The sequence below is a fragment of the Aristolochia californica genome, unplaced genomic scaffold (genome assembly GCF_029961685.1).
Source record: "Aristolochia californica isolate CCGP_79_NKW_82.1479 unplaced genomic scaffold, dmAriCali1.0.hap1 SCAF_10, whole genome shotgun sequence".
NCBI lineage: Eukaryota > Viridiplantae > Streptophyta > Magnoliopsida > Piperales > Aristolochiaceae > Aristolochia > Aristolochia californica.
Window position 1 is genome coordinate 29,439,474 of NW_027181771.1, and position 20,079 is coordinate 29,459,552.

Sequence of the window (20,079 nt, forward strand, 5' to 3'; positions counted from 1 at the left end):
TCTCTGTAGTTCATGAGAATGCGTCACCCGATCCATCGATTGTGGTATTGCAACTCGCTGAGTCGACCAGGTGAAATGTAATTTGCGTGAATCACATCTCCGAGTTATGAAGCATCTCACTTTCTCATTAATATGAGATGCCTCGGACGATATGTTTTGCTATTTTGTATATATAGCTGGTTTATCATTTTGCCTCCTCAAAATTTGATACATTTCGTTTCATACACGATATTTCGGGTTTAGGGTTTAGGGTTTCACCATGTTGCATAACCTCACCAATCTAGATTTATTCATATCTTTCGGGTGTGTTCAATGGAAAAAACAGTTGAAAATAGAGAATGAGTTTATTAATAAAATATTATAATAGATTTAAATTTATTAAAATAAATTTATTTAACTTTTCAATTAACAAAATAAGATAAATAATTTAAAATTTTAAAATAAAATATTAATTTAATTAAGTAAAAATAATAATATACCTAAACGAACATGGTTACTCTTATCATGTTTAGATACTTTATCAAATTCTTATTTTTATAATATTTAAATTATTACTGTCTTGAATATAATAAATAAATAAATAGGATATTTTATTAATAAAATAAGATAGATTTTAGTTTAGTCTAAATTAATAAAATAATTACAAAATTAAAATAAAATTATTAATTAAATTAATATTAAAAATAAAAATAAAATACCTAAACAAAGATGTTTACTTTTATAATATCTATATGCTTGATCAAATTCTTACTTTTATAGTATCTTAATTATCATTCTTAAATTATTAATATAATATAATATAATATAATATAATAAATAGGGTATTTTATTAATAAAATAAAATAGATTTTAGTTTGTCTAAATTAATAAAATAATTACAAAGTAAAATAAAATTATTAATTTAATTAATTAAAAAAATAAACAAAGATGTTTACTTTTATAATGTTCAGATACTTTATCAAATTCTTAATTCTACAATATCTAAATTATCACTCTTAAATTAGTAATTAAATATAGTATTAAAAGTCTATAATATATATAAATACATAAAATAGAGTATTTTATTATATAAAAATATTTTGATAGGTTTAACTTTTATAAGATGGTTATTACTTTTAGTCACTATAAATATTACTAAAATTATTAATATACTTTTCTATACATATTATAGTCTTAATTTATTAAAGTGATTAAGTTCATATATATAATATGATATGTCTTATTAAATTATACTAGAACATATTATAATAGTTAATTATTTAATAGTATTTTTAAATTTGAATTATTTAACTATTAGTTAGTTATTAATTTTTAACCACTCAAATAATTTATTAAATATTTAAGAATTAATCAATAAACATATTTTAGTAATTTATTACCATTATTATGTTTATTTTTATTACCATAAATTCAACATAATTATACCAATCATTAATAATTAATTTTTAACCAATATTTACCATGACTTGATTAATGAATTATTTAGGTGTTTACTATCAACTATTAATTAGTTATTAATTACTTTATAAACTATTTCAGTTAATTACTAGAGATTAAATATTGATTAACCTTTGTGGTTAATTACTAGTCTACTATTAACAATGACAACGTCAGATTTCCTCAAAATTTTCACCATCAATTCCACTTGGTCGGCCATGAAAATAACACCAATAAATCACACAAGGAAACATTTGAATGTGAGGAAAATGGGAAAATCATAAGGTATGTGAAGAGGGAGGTCTTTTTCCTTGAGTCTCGTGATGTTGAGGGCTATGTCGATGGAGATCCAATAGCGGCAATGCCAGAAAACTGTTTGAGCGCTAAGGAACAAGAGAAAAATTGAGAGAAATGAGGGAGAATGAGTGGAAACAACAAAGCCATGACTATTAAGAAAAAGCGCCAAAATCAAGCATAGAAATAACAAGGGATGGTCAGAAAAGGTGGAAGAAGACAAAATCGAGGGAGGAAGAGGAGGGATGGGTACTAGGAAGCGCCACAATGACCTCCCAGGCATCTTCAAAATGAATGTTAAGAGAGAGAAAGTGTCGAGAAGGAAGCAAAGAAGAGCGTTGAGAGAAAGGGTTAATCGAGAGGGAAGCAGAGAGGAGCTTTGAGAGAGAGCAAGTGAAAGTGAAATATGAGGGTAAATGCTCGGATTTCACTTTCACTCATTTTATAGGTAAATCACTTTTACTCTCACTCGTTGGATGAACTCTAATGATTTTGGGTAAGTGAAAATGAATTCAAATTCATTTTCACTTTCCTCAGCATGCACTGACATGCCCTTTGTTTCACTATTAAAAAAGTATTTTGTACATTCCTACCCATTTTATTTTTTTAATTTGTTTTATCCTCTTATTTTTTCATTAATATTCTCAAATATTTTTTATATTTCTACAATCAAGTCTTAAAAAAATAAGATAATGTTTTGGTATTTTTTATCTTGAAAATCATTAAATTTTTTTAAAAGTTTTTCACCTATCAACACTACAAAAACAAAGACAATTAGTCACAATTTTTTAATTAGCAATACAACTCCCTTGGAAAAAGTACATGTAAAGACAAAATATTATTTTGTTGTTACAAACAAAGAGGTATCTAGTGATTATGATTTCACCTTTAAAAGTTGGACACAAAACATTTAACAATGAAAATAGTATTTCATCATCATATATAGTGATTAAAGTAATTAATGAAGAATTTATGATTTCATTGTTAAAAGTTGGGCTATGAAGTATATATAGACATGACTTTTGTGTTCGAATGAACAATTTGATCTTATGTTTGAACCAAAGTAATTATAAGATTATGATGGTCAAATCTTGTGGCTTCAAATTTTAAAGATTTAATCTTCTAAACAATCTTCTTCAGTCATTATCTCTTGGTGTTCTATATTTTTTTATTTCCTTGAACTCTCCTACTATTATCATGTATCCACATGTTCCTAATGATTTTGACCAAGTTTTCCAATCCAGCAATTGCCTTAAATTTTGTGTTTTTGAGTCGATTGAAAAACATAGAAAAAAATACACGCAAAAAAATTCTAGTAATTATGCCAGTTTTAGGAGGTGCAAAAATATTCAACTGAATTTTCTTACCATATAATATAATAAAGAAAATAAAAAATAATCTTTTATTGCTTCAGCAGGAAAGGATAGAAAAAAAAACACAAAAGCAAGAATATTGCTTACAAGGGATTTTTAATAAAAATATCTAAATTTTTAATTAAAAAATCATTTTTTGATATTTTTGTTATCTTATAATGGTGCAAATGGTCCTTCAAATAACATATGATAAACAATATTAACATTTGTATATATACTAAACAAAGCATTCCATTTTCAAGAGGCTTCTCAAAGACTCAGGTAAGTCCCCCCTTCGAACCAAATTCCAATAAACATAAGCTATAAGTTATAAACTCAAACCAAAGCAATAACCAAACTCAAATCCCAAAATCAATTTAAACAAAGACTTTGTGCATGTCTAATAATTATGATTTTGTTAAGTGACTCTAGATACTTATAGTATATAAATTGTGAGACTCTCTCGTGAGTGCCATCGCTCTACAAATTGAAATAAAAAATTGAGAATAGTGTGTGAATTTACAATGTGAGTGCATGTTTGGTAAGCTCACTAGCATGTTGTTTATTATTTTCTACTATTCTTGATATTTCATCTTTTTTCTTGTGCAAAGTGTCAAGCAAGAGCCAACCAGTCATGTGCAGCTTTGTTTGGACCATTGTCATTCTACCATGAAGGCTAAACCTATTAGTTCTATCCAGGAGGATAACCGAACTGCTAGATGTGATGAAACATATTCTTTAACTTGTGGAATGGAGAAGTCGTTTTCCACATGCATCAGTAAGGCACCCACGAGCTTGTCAAGGAATGAGGATGAAACTAATTTGGAGATATCTGTTGCACCTCCTATTGCCATGAATTTTGAGCTATACCCCTTCCCCCCAACTATTAGCTTCTCTTTGCTCTCTTAAGCTGATATTCTACTATGCTGGTAGATAAGGTGGCAATCAAAAGCAAGATGTCACCATCTTTAGTATCTTCTATCTTGAACTGCCTTATGCTGGTAAGACACATTTTTGTAGCATAGTAAGCAAAGTTATGCAACATACATTTGTTTTCAATTAACACATTAAGAATAATAATGCTTTGAACAACAAATAGCCAATTCTCATGCATTTCTCTTAATTACTAGTTTCTATGTCTCTATCAGGCCCCTTCTAAAATCTGACTTTGAAATGATATGGGAGTGATGCTCTCGAAGTGGCCATACTTGTTATCATCCTTCACTCAAATATGCCTTGTAGTATTGAACCAATTCATTTAGATGTGGTCATTGGTCCAAATTCTCACCAAGCTATAAAAAGCATAAATCAATAAGATAGATAAAATTCATTTTTCCCACTAAACTAGTCTTGCAAGTCATTTGAGTCAAAATCCTTGCAAATAAATGCTCTTTGGAGGTTGAATAGTAGAAATACAAGAAATGATATGTAAAAAAAAAAATATATGGTTGAAAGCTCAAACCAATATCACCAAATGGTTGACCAATAAAATTAAAAGATTTTAATACACAATAAGAGTAATATGACTCTACTGGGATTTGAACCCAGATCTCCAGTTGTCTGGTGCTATAGAGTCTTCTTAATAAAATGGAAACATTTCAACTAGTATTCAACTCAACGTAGCTAGATGTATATACACCTAATACCTCAAGGCGCTTGCAAAGAAAATAGTCATCTCGAGGCCCTACAGTAGCATTAGACACTTGTGAAAAATATAAGTACAACAAATTATAGCATTGATTTGAAAATTCATCAATCCTATTTATTATCCTTACAAAAACATACACCTAGCAAGAATATCAACATAAGCATAAAAATCATAAAATTTTTTAAAAGTATTCAAAAGTATATGATGGAAAAGCTTGCTTTCTCCAAGCTTACAGAATATGCTAAACACAAACAATTAAGTGGCCCATTTCTCAAGGGCTTTCATTGGCCTCAAACTTGCACATATAATGAAAAGCTAGTTTAGGTTGGGCGAGTATGAAGAATTTAGAGAAATGATGTTATAAGACAGATGTTGGAATTTAAATCTCCACTCAAACAAATAGAAGGATCAATCCTGCATCGATAGCCCCTCAACACTGCATTTATCTTCAATTTATAGAAACAACTAATAAATACATTTCTTTAAAAAAGAAAATAAGTTTCAATATTCTAGAGTTTTGGCTTGTTCATGCTTCAACAGTTCTTTAGCTTGTTGAGCTCTTAGGAGAAGAGCATCAAGACCAATCTTTAGGCTCATCTTGAGATTCACCTTTTTTTCCTCTCCTTGCTTTAACTTGGATTCGGTAGCAGTAAGAGCAGTCTTTAAACACTTGATGTCAGATTTTGCTCGAGTTAGCTAAATGTTGGAAGACACCTCGAATGACATCATGGTAATATGCATGCCCATTTCAAGGAGGTGGCATAAAAGGGTAAATAAGTGCTCTTCCCATAAGGATGGTACAAAGGTATAATTATGTAAGATGATATATGTCTACTTATGTATTTTCCTTTTGAAAGCTTGTAGCCCTAAGGGCATTGTAGACATTGTAACACCCTGTTATAAACTATAAATAGAGACTCAAGGTAAGGTGTGGAGCATCAAGCATTCCCCTCTTCTCTCAAATCCATCCTTAGCATTTCTCTATTCTCCCAAGCTCTATCGAGCTTCATCTCTCTTTAGCGTTCTCTCTTCTTCCCTTTTTTCTTCCTTCTTCCTCTCTTTTCTTCTCCTCTTTTTCTTCATCTCCTCTCTCTCTCTCACCCTCTTCTCGAGGACCTTATTATGGGATACTAAATCCAACCTGGTATCAAAGCATTGGGTTTAACATCTCGACATTAAAGAGATTATTAAGAGGTTTTAATCAAGCTTCATGTATTTGTGCTAGTAAAGCAAAGACTTGGCAAGAAGGTAAATGCTTTTTTCTCCTTCATGAGATGTTTTTGATAATGTTTTGATCTTATCAAGAGGTTTAATGATTATTACTCCTTTGGATAAAATATTTGTGGTTCATCTCATGCATGAAAATGTCTTGTGCTCGGTTTATTTTTCATTCAAAAGAATACTTGGTTTGAGCTTATGTTGAGTTATCATAAGTTCAATTTTCTCCCTTAGAGAAACATATGTTGGATGAAGTTTTTCTTGTCCTCTTGATGTAAGTGAGGATTACCATGATCAAAGTATGATTAAATTCATTCAAGACCAGTTTATATTGTTGTTTGCATGTTTTCCTCTTTAAAGAACTCAGTGAAGGTTGATTTTTATTTTTTTACCGAGAGAAGTTGTTTTTGAAATAGGTGTTGGCATCTTCTTGCATTGGTGGTGTTATCCTTTGGACTATCTTACCTAAAAAAAATCAAGGAGAAAAGGTAAGATTTGGCTGTGATATCATAAATCTGGCACACTTGCATAGAAGGAAAGTTTCCTTCCTCCATAAAACTGGCGCCCTTGAAGATTGTGATCATATCTTGCTATGATTGATCCATTTTAAGGCTTCCTCTATTGATTTATTCTCTGGAATTTCGTCCTAAATCGGTTAGGAAAACAAAAGGCAAGTCAAAGATCGTGATATTATCTAGCTAGTTAGCACAAGTGCCATAGAAGGAAAGTTTCTTTCCTTAAGAAGATCTTCTAACTTATCAGGCATTTTTTGAGATTTCTCTTATTTATTACAATTCCTTCTTAATTAAGAAAGATTGTGAATCAATTTTACAAGATTTTAATGAGTATGAGGAGTTAAAAAATCAGATATTATGTGCTTGGTTTTGTTTGAAATCAGTGCTTGGCTCAATTTTTTGACTTGGTTCTTCTTCTCTTCTCGGTTGGGTCAATTGGTTAGGGTCAAATAGATAAACCAAGTGTTTTGAATCTTTCCTAGTGATGGGTGGAGATTATGAGAATATGAGAGTGTTTTTTTAAAGATTACCACAATACCCTTGAGAGGGTTATTAAATTACTTGAGTTGGTCTCAATCGGTTAAGAGATTCCTTATCACTAGAGATCTCTTAGGACATTTATCTAAACCATCTCCACCCATAGATGAAAACAATAGTTCCTTTGTCAAATGGCTTAAGAATGACACACTTATCATTAGTTGGTTCATTAACAGCATGGAGGAACATGTGGCTAACAATATTGTCCACCTTGAGACCGCAAGGTAGATATGGGACACTCACTTCAAGTTGAATTCAAGCACCGAAAGTTTAAAAAAATTATATGATGTATTTTAGAATAAGTTTACTACCGAACAAGGAGAGAACCTGCATGAGTTCTTGGCTAGATTTAGAGGGTTAATTTAGGAATGGAAACTTGCTCAGTCCCTATCTACTGATATATCTGTTCATAAAAAACAAAGGGAGGCCTTAGTACACGCTATCTTACTGTCCAATATTAAGCCATATCTTGAAGTGGCCAAAATTCAACTACTTAGCGCCTTTGCATTTCCACCATTTGATGACATCAATGTAACTCTACTTCGAATACTAGATTTTTCCTCCATCCCTCTTACTGAGGTATCATCTGCTATGTACTCAAGAAATAGGGGTACATCTTCTACAAGTCGAGGGCACAATAGAAATTATAGAGGCCGATCAAGAGGAGGAAGGAATGGTTATGGTCCTTCAAGATCAGACAACTGGTAATGTAGTCATTGTGGTGGACTGAACTCTTTGGTGGAGACCTACTAGAAGCTTCATGGCAAACCAAACTGGGTCACTGCCAACCAAGTCTCGATTTAGAATGAGAAGCATACTGCCCAACCCGAGTCACAACAAGGAAAGCAAACTCTAACTGATGATGATTATGACCTCTTCCAGAGGATGAAAAATCTGATGGTATCTCCTCCTTCTTCTCCAACATCTACCACTACTGCTTCGGGTATGCTTTGTACCACTTCTCTTCATCTTGGATTATCAACTTAGATGCCTTTGAGAATCTTATAGGTAATAGGAATTTGTTACATTCTATATCTCCATGTCTACCAAGTAAGTTTGCTACCATTGTTGACGTTACCAAGTAAGTTTGCTACCATTGTTGACGGATCCCAAACCAAAGTTCTTGGGAAGAGATCTTCCCTTGTTACACCATCTCTTCCGCTTACCGATGTCTTATTTGTCCATTTCCTTTAAACTTGTTATTTGTTAGCCAGTTAACCAAGCGTTTTAATTACTCCACGTTCTCACCTTCTTTTTGTGTCTTCTAGGATCTCACAACGAAGTAAGTGATTGGTGGCAACCATGAACAGGGGGGCTTCTATTGCTTGAACCTGCCTCCAGTCATTATGATTGCCACTTCTCTGACAAAGGTAGGGTTATGGCACAATTGGCTTGGTCATCCATCCACAACATCACTTCAACTCTTACTTCCATCCTTAAAAAAATTACCAACTTTCAACTGTGAAGTCTGTCAATTGAGCAAACACCAGAGGACATCATATTCTCCTCAAGCTAAAATTAAAGGTGTTGCTCCCTTTTTATTAATACATTCAAATATATGGGGATCCTTAAGTGTCTCAAACATTTCTCAAGTTAAATATTTTGTCACCTTGTTTTTATGACTACTCGAGTCACGTGTTTTTTCTTTTTTAAAAACGATGTGAAATTTTTTCCATTTTTAAATCTTTTCATACTATGGTGTCTACTCAGTTTGGAAAAAGAAATACATGTGTTTCGATCAGATAATGCCAAAGAATACCTTTCTAGTGATTTTCAAACCTTTTTTTCTTCATGATAATGGTATTCTTCATCAAACGTCTTATGTTTACACCCCTCAACAAAATGGTGTTGTTGAAAGTAAAAATCAACATCTCCTTGAAGTAGCCTACTTTTATTGATCTACTACCTTATTAATAGGCTACTTTCATCAGTCTTAGCCATACATCCCCATACTCATTATTATTTCCGAAGGAAGACTCCTTCTCCCTTTGAAAATTTTTGGTTTCACATCTTTTGTCCATATCACTTCTTCTTAAAAGTGTAAACTTGAGCCAAAATCACTTAAGTGTATTTTTTTGGGTCACTCCTGTACCCCAAAGGGCTATGTTTGTTATAATCCCTTTCTTCAGAGGATAATTGTCTTGAGGGATGCCACCATTTTTTAGGATACACCCTTTTATTCCTCAAATGATGCACCCCCAAATCCTTTATTTGTGCTACCATCTCTAAAGCCAGTTGTGCTGTTTGATGCAGGTCTACTTCAGTCCCCTGAAGACTCGGCCAACACCACACCTGTGGAGTTTATGGATCCATCCGAGGTAAGTCCATCTTCTCCTGTTGTATTTGGCCCACAATTTGACACTCGACCCATAGCTCTAAGAAAGGAGCCTAGAACTTACACTAGGCCCAATACTTCTCATCCTATTTCAAACTTTGTTTCTTATCATCAATTGTCTTCTTTATGTTGTCAATTTCTTGCATCTATTTCTTCTGTCTCTGTTCATCAATCCTATCTGGAGGCTTTGAGACATCCAAGATGGAAGGCTGCCATGGAAGAAAAAATGTATGCCTTATATGAGAATTAGACTTGGGCCATTGTTCTTCTTCCTCCCGGAAAAAGACATGCGGGTTGTAAATGGGTTTTTACTATCAAACATAATCCTGATGGTTTTGTTGCACACCTCAAAGCCCGACTCGTTGCAAGGGATACACTCAGTGTTATGGAGTGGACTAGAGGAGAATTTTTCCCTAGTGGATAAATTAAACTCAGTATACATCTTATTATCTCTACCTGCTAATTCCTCTTGGCTGGTGTTTCAATTAGATGTCAAAAATGCTTTTTTGAATGGGGACGTTGTATGCATCAACCACTTGGTTTTGTGGTTGAGGGGGAATCTATATGCAAACTGAGAAAATCTTTATATGGGCTTAAACAATCTCCTTTGGCTTGGTTTGATAAATTTAGCCAAGCACTGTTACGATTTGGATTCAACCGATGCTTAGCAGATCATTCTCTCTTCATCAAGAATACCTTAAAAGGGAAAGTAATACTAGCAGTTTATATGGATGATATCGTTTTAACCGGTAGTGATGCAGACAACATAAAAGAAGTCAACGAAAAGATATGCCAAGAATTTAAAACAAAAGATCTTGGACTTCTAAAATACTTTCTAGGAATTGAGGTATTCTAATCTAATCATAGAATTGTATTATTTCAGAGAAAGTATGTTTTGGATTTACTAGAAGACACAAGGATGATGGGGAGTTGACCTGCAAATACTCCTATGGATATTAATGTAAAACTATGGGCAAGCTCTGGAGAAGATGTTGATATAAGTAAATATTATAGGCTTGTGGAAAAACTTATCTACCTCACGATGACCATACCAAACATATCATATGCAATAAGTATGACAAGTTAGTATATCCACAAACCATAACTTACCCATTGGTAAGCCTTGGAGAGGATATTAAGATATTTAAAAGGAGCTTAAGGGAAAGGGTTTTTCTACAAGAATCATAGTCACTACAATATAAAAGGTTTCTCATATGCAGAATGGCTGGAACACCTGAAGACAAGAAGTCGACTTCAAGGAATTGTACCTTAGTTGGTGGTAACCTAGTTACATGGAGAAGTAAAAAGCAGAATGTGGTGGCAAGGTCCAGTGCAGAGGCAAAATACAGAGCTATGACCCACACAATCAGTGAGCTCCTATGGATCATATCCATTCTTAATGAATTCGGGTTCTATAAAAGAGCTTCTATGGAATTATATTGTGTCAACCAGACGACCATTCATATCATCACAAATCCTATCTTCAATGAGAGACAAAACATATTGAGGTAGATTACCATTTAATACAGGAGAAATTTCAGGCTGGTATTTTATCTCTTAGTTATGTTTCATCAAAAGTACAAGTGGTTGACATTCTTACAAAACCAATCACATTCAAGATCTTAACCACTATATGCAACAAACTGGGTACCTACGATGTTTTCTCCCCATCAGCTTGAGGGGGAGTGTTGGAAGACACCTCAAATGGTATCATGATAATATGCATGCCCATGTCAAGGAGGTGGCATAAAAAAGGTAAATAAGTGTTATTCTCATAAGGATGGCACAAGGTGTAATTATGTAAGATGATGCATGTCTACTTGTGTCTTTTCTTTTTGAAAGTTTATAGCCCTAAGGGTATTGCAGACATTATAACACCCTATCATTAAATATATATAGAGACTCAAAGTAAGGGGTAGAGCATCAAGCCTTCCCCTTTTCTCTCAAATTTCTCCCTAGCGTTTCTCTCTTCTCCCAAGCTCTCTAGGGCTCTATCTCTCTTTAGCCTTCTTTCTTCTTCCCCCTTCTCCTCTTCCTTCTCATTTCTTCTCCTCTTCTTCTTCCACTCCTCTCTCTCTCACCCTCTTCTTGAGGACCTTATTATGAGATCCTAAATCCATCACTAAAGCTCCATCTAATTTTGTTATGTTCTTGTTCCTTTCATTGCAACAACCATATAAACTAAAACCATTTCTAAGGTGGAGAAGTAGAGCATAAAAGAGGGTTTCTTCTAGAGGATCTACTAGCATCATTGCCTCAATGATTTCTCATCTAGTACATGAAACCTTCTTCCAGTATCTAACCCAAAAATAACCATATGAAGGGAGTACTAGAGTCATCGACACTCTCAACGCCATTGCCAACACCCAACTCCTTCAGTCTTCTATAAATAGTGATCTAATGATGTTAATTAATGCACACTTTTGTGCATTGTCATATCCACATACATTTTTCACATACACAATTAAACATTCAATTAACTACTTCAACAAATACTTTGGGATAAATGAAGTTAGATACTCACAAACATACACAACAGTATGAAAATTACATAATTGTCTGATAATGGCAGTTACCCACAAGCTTGCAATTATCTAAATAGAACTACATAATTTAGTGACTCAAACTTCATAAAGAGGCAACAAAGAGACACTTTTCGAAAGAATTTCTTGCAGGAAAATGCCACAAGAAATTGCTTCAAATTTCGCCTAGTTGAAAGATCTTGAAGATAACTTAAGAATTGATCGACTTCAGCACAAACAGATACAACTACATTGACAAATAGCTAATCAGTCATCAGCAGGCGAGTCACCTTAGATTGATACCTGTTGGAGAAGATCAGTAACATCATTAGAAGAAAATAAAGCATTGCAGAGTTAAAAATTGAACTTGCATAGAGACATATCGCATTCGATCTCCCGAACAGTAGAAGTAACATCAGGCCAACGCCAACCTACAGAATGAGATTAGGAATCAGATAGAATAAATAATGCGTCTAGTTCATGGCTTCTTACACGATTTGACTAGAAGAGGGCTCATAGCAGCAAGAGGAAAATCAGAGAAGTTTCCAGTAAGAATCCTCTATTTTCATTGGAAATGTTTCAATAGACCTCGGCAAAGCACCCAAAAAGCTCAGCTCGAGGAAAATATAAAAGAAACCCAACAAACAGAAAAGCAAAGAACATAAAAAAAAAAAAATTGAGTTTAAAAACGCAAAAACAAAAAAAAAAATGCAGAAGCAACTACTTGTATAATGAAGAATGCAACCAAAATCAGAGTTACCAAGAAGCGCATCTTCCCTACATTCCTGATCAAAAGTTTGATTAGTATGAGATTGGTGAGGGGAGCTCATGCTACTACTCCCACCTTGATTAGCGTTCATTGCCAAGACAGTGGGTCTGGCTTGGGAAGGGATTCTTCTCGGTTGGGCGGGAGAAAGTAGCAGGGTGAATGAAGGAGGAAGAGGGGGCGGAAACTCTATAGAGGTTCTTCTCGAAAGAGGAAGAGGAAGAGGGCATACAGGAAGTCGGTTGGCTGTCTCGATCCGGTGAGAGAAAAGGAAGAGGAAGGAAGCGGACGAAAAGTCTATCGAGCGGGAGAAAAACGGATGAGGAAAAACACGAACAAGAGGGCTTCGTATTAGATCAAGCCTATATTGCCAGAGTGCACATAAATTTTTAAGAGAATTATGTTCAGATGATAATTCCATCGACAAATTCTTTAGAGATTGCATCAGCCTCAATAATGAGAAAAAAAAAATCGACCAAATTTATGTTTTCCTTCACGAATTTCTACTCGACAACTGTTCATCCTAAAAACAGATTTAGAAAATCAAACACTGTTCCAATTTCTGACCTGCATCGATATATGCTGAAACACAAACATTTTGAATGCCCCCACCACAATAATTTGCTTCCGCATGCCAGCTTTTAAATTCTTGGTTCTTGTTGAGCTGTAGACTGAAGGAGCGAAACCCACCCCAGTCATGTCTTTTGCTTGAACTAAATCGAACTTTATAAACATCCAAAACTAATTAACGCCAACTTTGAGTCACACCCACAAGAATCCCCATAACTTGGCCTTTCTAAAGTCGTTTAAGAACTCAAAATCTTTTTTTAAGTATGTCTACAGAAACGTAGTCTCCCCTATTTGCCAATTTCCATTGCCAAAGGCATTATTGATCAACTAGCATCCAATTATTCCCCAGAGAAAATGACAAAAACTCGTAAACAGTAAACACCAGAAAGGCTAGGCACCCGCCTAAGGCTCAGGATGATCCAGGCAGTAGCAGTTTCAGGGACCTAAAACCCAGAGTCCCACCACACGAAAAGCTAGAAACTGTGAAAACCAGTACAACGATAGTCCAAAAACAGTGGGGGCCTGAATTGGAGCTTCCACTCCAAAAAGTCTACAGGGCAATTGGCAGAAAGAGCTCGTTTCTCTGTCACAGACTCCAAAACAGTACAACACAGCAGCTTCCCTTTTTATTTGACATAAGAGAATCTTCCCACTTCACCTTTACATTAGCGTCCGCGTTATTACACTCAACATCACGAGTTTCGAATTTTGAACTGAACGCAGCAGAAATGAATAATGGAGACACCCTCTTTTCTGTACCATGCATTTGCACCGAGTGAATATAATACAGCGCTTTACTCCCTCCCTCTCCGATTCCTTTACCACATTCAAGACGAACCCTTTGGCCAAAGCTTTTCCTCCTCTTTTTCCCTGCGACACACCAACGCAGCTCAACATGATAAGATTCCGACATAAAGATGGACAATCATTACCAATATCTTTACGAGGACCAAAAAGCACTTCTCAACTCCACTCATGCAAATACTACAACATTATTGGGGTAATGCTGCAACCCACTAATGGTTTTCACGGCCAACATTATCTAACTCTATTATGCGGATGAAAATCTTTCGACCCAGAATGGTTTGAGATGCTGTTACAACTTATAAATGAAGCTGATTACCAACTACTGTCAATTACCATCTAGCAACTGGTGTTTCACTGTAGAAGAGTATGTCTGAATCTAATATATATAAAGCCTTGCATCGCATACCTTTCAGACAATGAAAAGAAATTCTTCCATCAATTCTGCTCGTCCAAAACCTTGATAACCAGCAGCACTGGGTGGTAGTTCTTAGCACCCTCTCTAAATAAGTATGGTGAGAAAGAAAGTGGACGACATTAATTATCAATATCAACCCACAAAATCGTGTAGGAAATGCCCTCCAAGATCCCTTCTTAATTGCCTGCTTTGGTTATCAAAACCACCAAAACCATAGCCATTATTGCTCTCTTCAAGGCCAAAATGAGGGACAGCCAAAGGCAGAGGTTCTGACAAGCAGGCCACATTGTTTTGATGGAGCCCTAAAGTGAGGGAAACACCAGCATTTCCACCTGCCATGCTCACACCTACTCCAACTGGATGTAGTTGGTTGGCCATGCTGTCATAAGTGAAGTTCATCGTCTGACCACTACCATTTGGAATCTCAGCAAGCTCATTCCCACAACGTTTTGCTGATATATCTTGGTTTCTTTGGATAGAGCTATTCTGAAAAGGTTCACTGGAAGTAGGAATTGTATCTATGTGAGGACTGCCTTGTTTGTTCACATAAGGTCCCTTCCCTTCAGAAACCTTTTGACCCTGGCTCATTTCTAGAGAATGGATTTCTTCAACCATGGGTTTCCAGAGCCTCACTCTCGCATTGATGAACCAGTTTGAGACCTGCACATACATCAATTATTAAGTAATGGCTTTATAATATAAAAACATCATGCGGTAAGGGATGCACAGTTCACCATATTCATTTTAACAACACAAGAACAGGCATCAGTCTTAGTCTCAACCATGTTCACTAGGGGCTATATAAAGGTAACTTTAGCAACCAACAAGACTACAAAAAGATGACTTCAATCATCTTTGATTCAAAAAGAGCACACAAAATATTCTAGTGCAACTAAACAATATCAGTCAACAAAGCAACTGCCTAGGTTATCCGATTCACCAGAAAGACAAGAACTTTAATTACCTGGTTCCTTGAGAGACCAGTCTGCTTGGCTAACATCTGCTTGTCTGTGTCAGTTGGATACCTAAAGCAAATAATAAAAAGTCGATAATGAAAGATTGAGAAACTTAGATGGTTAAAAAAAGCCAGAGATCTTAGAGACATTATGGTTATGAAAAGAGATCAATGAAATGAAAATCAACTTAGAAGAACTCTTCACCAAATTTGCCGAGTCTACAAAATATACAACATCAACTGCAGACCAACTGCAAACACATTAGACAACTCTGAAGGCACAAAACAGGTTCATTGTGCCAAAATGGCAAGCTTTCTCTTGTACATTGCATTGCCCTTGTAACTGGGTGAGAAGAACAAAAAAAAAAAAAAAAAGCTAGATCAACTTACGGATGCAAAAAGTGTTCAAACAACCATGCTCGGAGAACAGCTACAGCTCGTTCAGGAAGCCCTCTTTGAGGACGCCAAATATGTTGTTGCTCAAGAATGCCTGAGCTATGAGCTGCTCGTTGATGATGAAAGCTGTGATCGATAATCCTGAACTTAGGAACATCGTCCTTACCAAAGCTTTCTTCACCAATAGATTTGCTGAACTGATCATTTATTGCATCTTTTAAGCACCGGAAGTGCTTAGATAAAGTTTTCAGAGCCAGTGATGTGTATGGGGCTGCCGTACTGAGGCCATGTACAGATTCAAATGATGCAACAACAGCTTGTGTTTGTTGGTAGTATTGCTTGTATCTCCTGTAAACCTACAACAAGTAAAGGGGACAAAACTAGAATGAGAGAGAGAGAAAGTGTCCATGACAGAATTGTTAGGCACATAAGGAACATTATGAATCAGGGAAAACCCGATAAAAATAAAATAAAAAGGTTAGGCCAAGTTAAGATTTGCTGCCCTACATCAGACAACAAATGTGTTTCCAACTAATCAACTAGAGCAGTGAATATATAGGACCCATTCGCTTGGGGGTATACTCATCCCAATAAAAAATCATGTGAGAACACACACAAAAAAGAAAAAAACACCTTTAAAAGTGAACTGAATGAGCAGAAATGTTACCAGATAGAACGTTTCCAAAAGCCCTACAGCCAGCAAGTAGTGGTTTTATTTCCAATTAGGCTACTTTTATCTGCTACAGCTAATAGCCTACATAGCTCTTATTTATGGCTTACTTCACATCCAGAGATTTCAAATAAATACCTATTCAACCATCTGATGTCATGAAAGTTACTAATATACCCCTGACAATAAATTCCATTTTCAACTCTATGTTTGGAATACAAAAAGACATAAATACCCTCATGCCTGTGATATTATTACACTTTTACTCTATGGGCCTATGAGTTATTCAATGTGTAGCCATACAAGTAACATAGGAACAACTTAACATTCATTCTATAAATTGATCAAGCCCACCAAAGGCACGGTTTGGTCGTTATGGGGTATTGATGTCTTTTAACATGCTAAAGCTATTAGAGTTAACTAAAAACACTAAATAATATGGCATGAAAATAATAGTGTAACATCGTAGGGTATAAACACAAACCAGAATACACAAGTATATATGTCATGTTTCAGGGGTATGTAGGCAACGAACCCTTAACCAATTAAGTAGCGTGTCACAATTCTAGCAACCTGGTTTCTAGTAGGCGTACAAGTAGACTACATAGAACTACTTTATGTATCCTATAGAACCTACAAAATAGATTAGGTACCAAAGCAAGCCAAAACTCTAAGGAAAACCCTTGTAAAAAATATTGCATCAATTAATTGCGTGTTTACATACAAAATTCTATAGAACCTACAACAATAGATTGGGTACCCAAAGCAAGCAAAAACACTTTGGAAAACCCTCATAAAATATATTAGAACAATTAATCAAACATTGAGAACCATACTGGCGTCATTGCAAATTTCCGATGTACATAGAAAAACTTGCCGACATCAAGACAAACATAACAACAAGAATGGAATCAACTAAAAGAATGTTCTCCTCCTATTCCGCCATCCGCAAACTTTTAGACCATAATAATATTATGATTTTTGACAAAGAAAGCTACCATGCATAGCACCAAAAATTACAGCGGCCCTTTTTCCGGCCATGCAGCCTCGTATTGTATACATGGCTCACCGACAAGTTAATGACATTCAACATAATTTTATCCTTTTTAATAAACTATTGTTAGCTAGTCAGAGAAAATTCAAAAATGACACAAACATGAAGAGATGGTGAAAAATCAATCCAAAACTAAGGTAGACTGCTTGGCTTCAGGAAAAGCACCTTTTTAGGTCATGATTTTAATTAGCCCATAAAAAGCTCAACTGCTAATCCAATTAATGAAATAGGAAGTCACAGTTACATAAGATTGTCAATATATAAGAACACAACCAATACTATGAAAAAGTTACCCATTTTGAAAAAATGAGAAGGCTGGCTTGTAAACAATTCCAAAATGGCCAAGACAAGTAATGGTCAATCAAACCAAAAGCATTATATCTGAAAAGCTTATGTTTAGTAGCCTTAAGTACCCAGACATTACAAGTGTAAATCAAATGACGACCCCCCTCTTAAGTATCTAGATAGCCATCCATAGTGAAGATTCACGAATGACACCTCCAAATCAGTAAGTAGAGAACCTCGAATAGAAATGGCTAATTAATATTGACAAGATGAGTCAACATCTACTTGTTCGATGACAGCCTTGGATGCCTCCTTGAACGCAAGGGAAGCTGACACTTTTACTGGCCAGTGATACATGACCTTCAGTCTCGATTAACCCTCATTAATCAAGGTGATTTGAGAATAGTTACTTAAGCAGTAAAAGCAGGTTACTGTTCCAGCCCAATTCAGAGTAAACGGATATGAGAACCAGGGAAATGCTCTTCTACTAACACAAAAGAGAGATAAATGTGTTAGCGTGGAAGAGACCAAAACTTTAATTGAAATTTGAAAACTGCCGACAAAACATCATGCAGAAAAAGAATCATCTTCGTTCACTGAACTATTTTAACGAGAATAGCATAAAAGGGTGCTTTTATTACTATTCAATGGTAAAGAACGTTCAGTAACAAAAACAACGATCAACAGGATGCCGACAGTAGGCTCGAGATAGATACCGATACCTCATCCAACATCGATATAAGCCTTGTCTTCTTCCTCTGATACTCCCCAGAGTCAGCACTGGTGCCGACCCCAACTGGGTCGTCGACTATTTCGCTATCACTCATCCACTCCATCTCTACATCCATGGCGGAGATCTTCTCAAGGTAAACTCCCTGACCGACATTGCAATACTCCTCGAGCAGCTGCAGGGCCGGCTTCAAGAACCTTGACCCTTTCAAGACCTCAGCATAACCCGTAAAAGGGCCGAGCGGACCGGCGCTCCGGGAGACATCTCCACCGATAACTACATAGTTTCCCATGCTTTTGTCGGCTAACATGGAAGCATCGCCATTGAATGTGTGAGAGGAGAGAGAGAGCGATAAACCTTGTGTTGTTAGCGTTGAGCTTTGACCAACAGGGAAAGCCTGTGGCGGCTTGAATAAGGCTCTAGCATCGTGCAAAGATTGATTGAAATCTCTGAAACCCGAGGGTTCGGGGGTAGCATAAAGAAACGGGCTGCTCATACTACTTCCGGGGTTTATAGAAAGAGACGGCGGAAGATCGAACAAAAGATGAGAAGAAGAAGAAGTGGAAGATGAAGAAGAGGAGCAGGAAGAAGACGAATTAGAAAAGAAGGGATCGTTCCTTTCAACGGTTTGTCCGAAACCCATCAAGTTGAGGCTTTCCTCCTTGATAGCAGGATGAAGAGAGAGCGGACCCTGTAGATGAATGAAACTATCCCCCGTCGCGCACCCTACCATGGGATCATAAACCGAGTGTAACCCCGCACATCCCTCCAAGCTCCGCAGCTTATCCCGTCTACTCTGCTGCGGAACATGAAAAGCTCCAAGCTCGAACCCCTCGGACATCTCAGCGGCAAAAAGGAAGAAAACTAAACTCGATCAAAAGGAGGCTAACCGAGGAAGGTGCAAACAAAACAGTGAAGCAACGGCAACACGGACAGGAAAGACTCCAGATTTAATGATGACGGATGAGAGTTCTCTTCGAATCCCTACTCTTCCAGTCCCGAATCCCTACTCTTCCAGTTCTGGTAATCAAACTCTACGAGAGAGAGAAAGAGAGAGAGAAAGAGAGAGAGAAGAGGGTTAAAACTAGTGAAAGGAAAGGTATGATCGTGACCGACAGATGGCAGGCGAGAGCAGGAGCAGAGGACGTGAAGGTGAGGTCCGAGTGACCGACACGGCCGGTGAGGAGCTGAAAAGAGAAACAGCAAGACGCCAGTCCAGGGGTCAGTAAGAACGTCTGACAGTGGATTTTGGAGAAGATGGAGTGTAAAAACTTAAACAGAGAGGAAGAAAGAGAAAGAAGATAGCTTTTCTTAGGTTCAGATTTTAGGGAAGCTTACTGTAGCATAGCCTGGACGCAGGTGCTGCTGACGCACGTGGAGAGCCCCCACCCAACACCCAACACCCCACAGCCAACTTTTAAGGCTTTAACGTACTCCTCGATTCTCACATCATTTTTTCACATTACCCAAAACTACCTCGTATTTATTTATTTTACTCAACCGCCTATCTTAATTTACCAAATGACCCCTCTCCTGATTACTAGAGGGGCAGTTTCGTTATTTTATCGGCTGC

The 20,079-nt window shown here is 36.1% G+C and overlaps 1 protein-coding gene across 2 annotated transcripts; it reads right to left on the bottom strand.

The window, feature by feature from the left end:
• Window positions 1–13,798: 13,798 nt before the first annotated feature.
• On the bottom strand, window positions 13,799–19,590 carry LOC137935291 (BEL1-like homeodomain protein 9). Of its 2 annotated transcripts, XR_011109245.1 has the most exons (5): window positions 18,499–19,590; window positions 15,762–16,123; window positions 15,381–15,441; window positions 14,408–15,076; window positions 13,799–14,064 (listed from the first exon to the last, which is right to left on the bottom strand). XR_011109245.1 is itself a non-coding variant. In XM_068779972.1 (4 exons), exons 1-4 carry the CDS (start codon window positions 19,345–19,347, stop codon window positions 14,549–14,551), a joined length of 1,800 nt encoding a protein of 599 aa, XP_068636073.1. In that variant the 5' UTR covers window positions 19,348–19,590; the 3' UTR covers window positions 13,799–14,548. The 2 variants fall into 2 exon arrangements, 1 of the variants encoding a protein (XP_068636073.1); XM_068779972.1 differs by having other exon boundaries at window positions 13,799–15,076.
• Window positions 19,591–20,079: the final 489 nt, after the last annotated feature.

Excerpts from the sequence above, each read along its gene's own strand:
- LOC137935291 (XM_068779972.1), bottom strand. The coding sequence starts at position 19,347 with ATGTCCGAGGGGTTCGAGCTTGGAGCTTTTCATGTTCCGCAGCAGAGT. Across the intron at positions 15,442-15,761 it reads TTTGAACACTTTTTGCATCC|GTATCCAACTGACACAGACA; the intron begins GTAAGTTGATCT and ends TATTTGCTTTAG. Across the intron at positions 15,077-15,380 it reads CTGGTCTCTCAAGGAACCAG|GTCTCAAACTGGTTCATCAA; the intron begins GTAATTAAAGTT and ends ATGTATGTGCAG.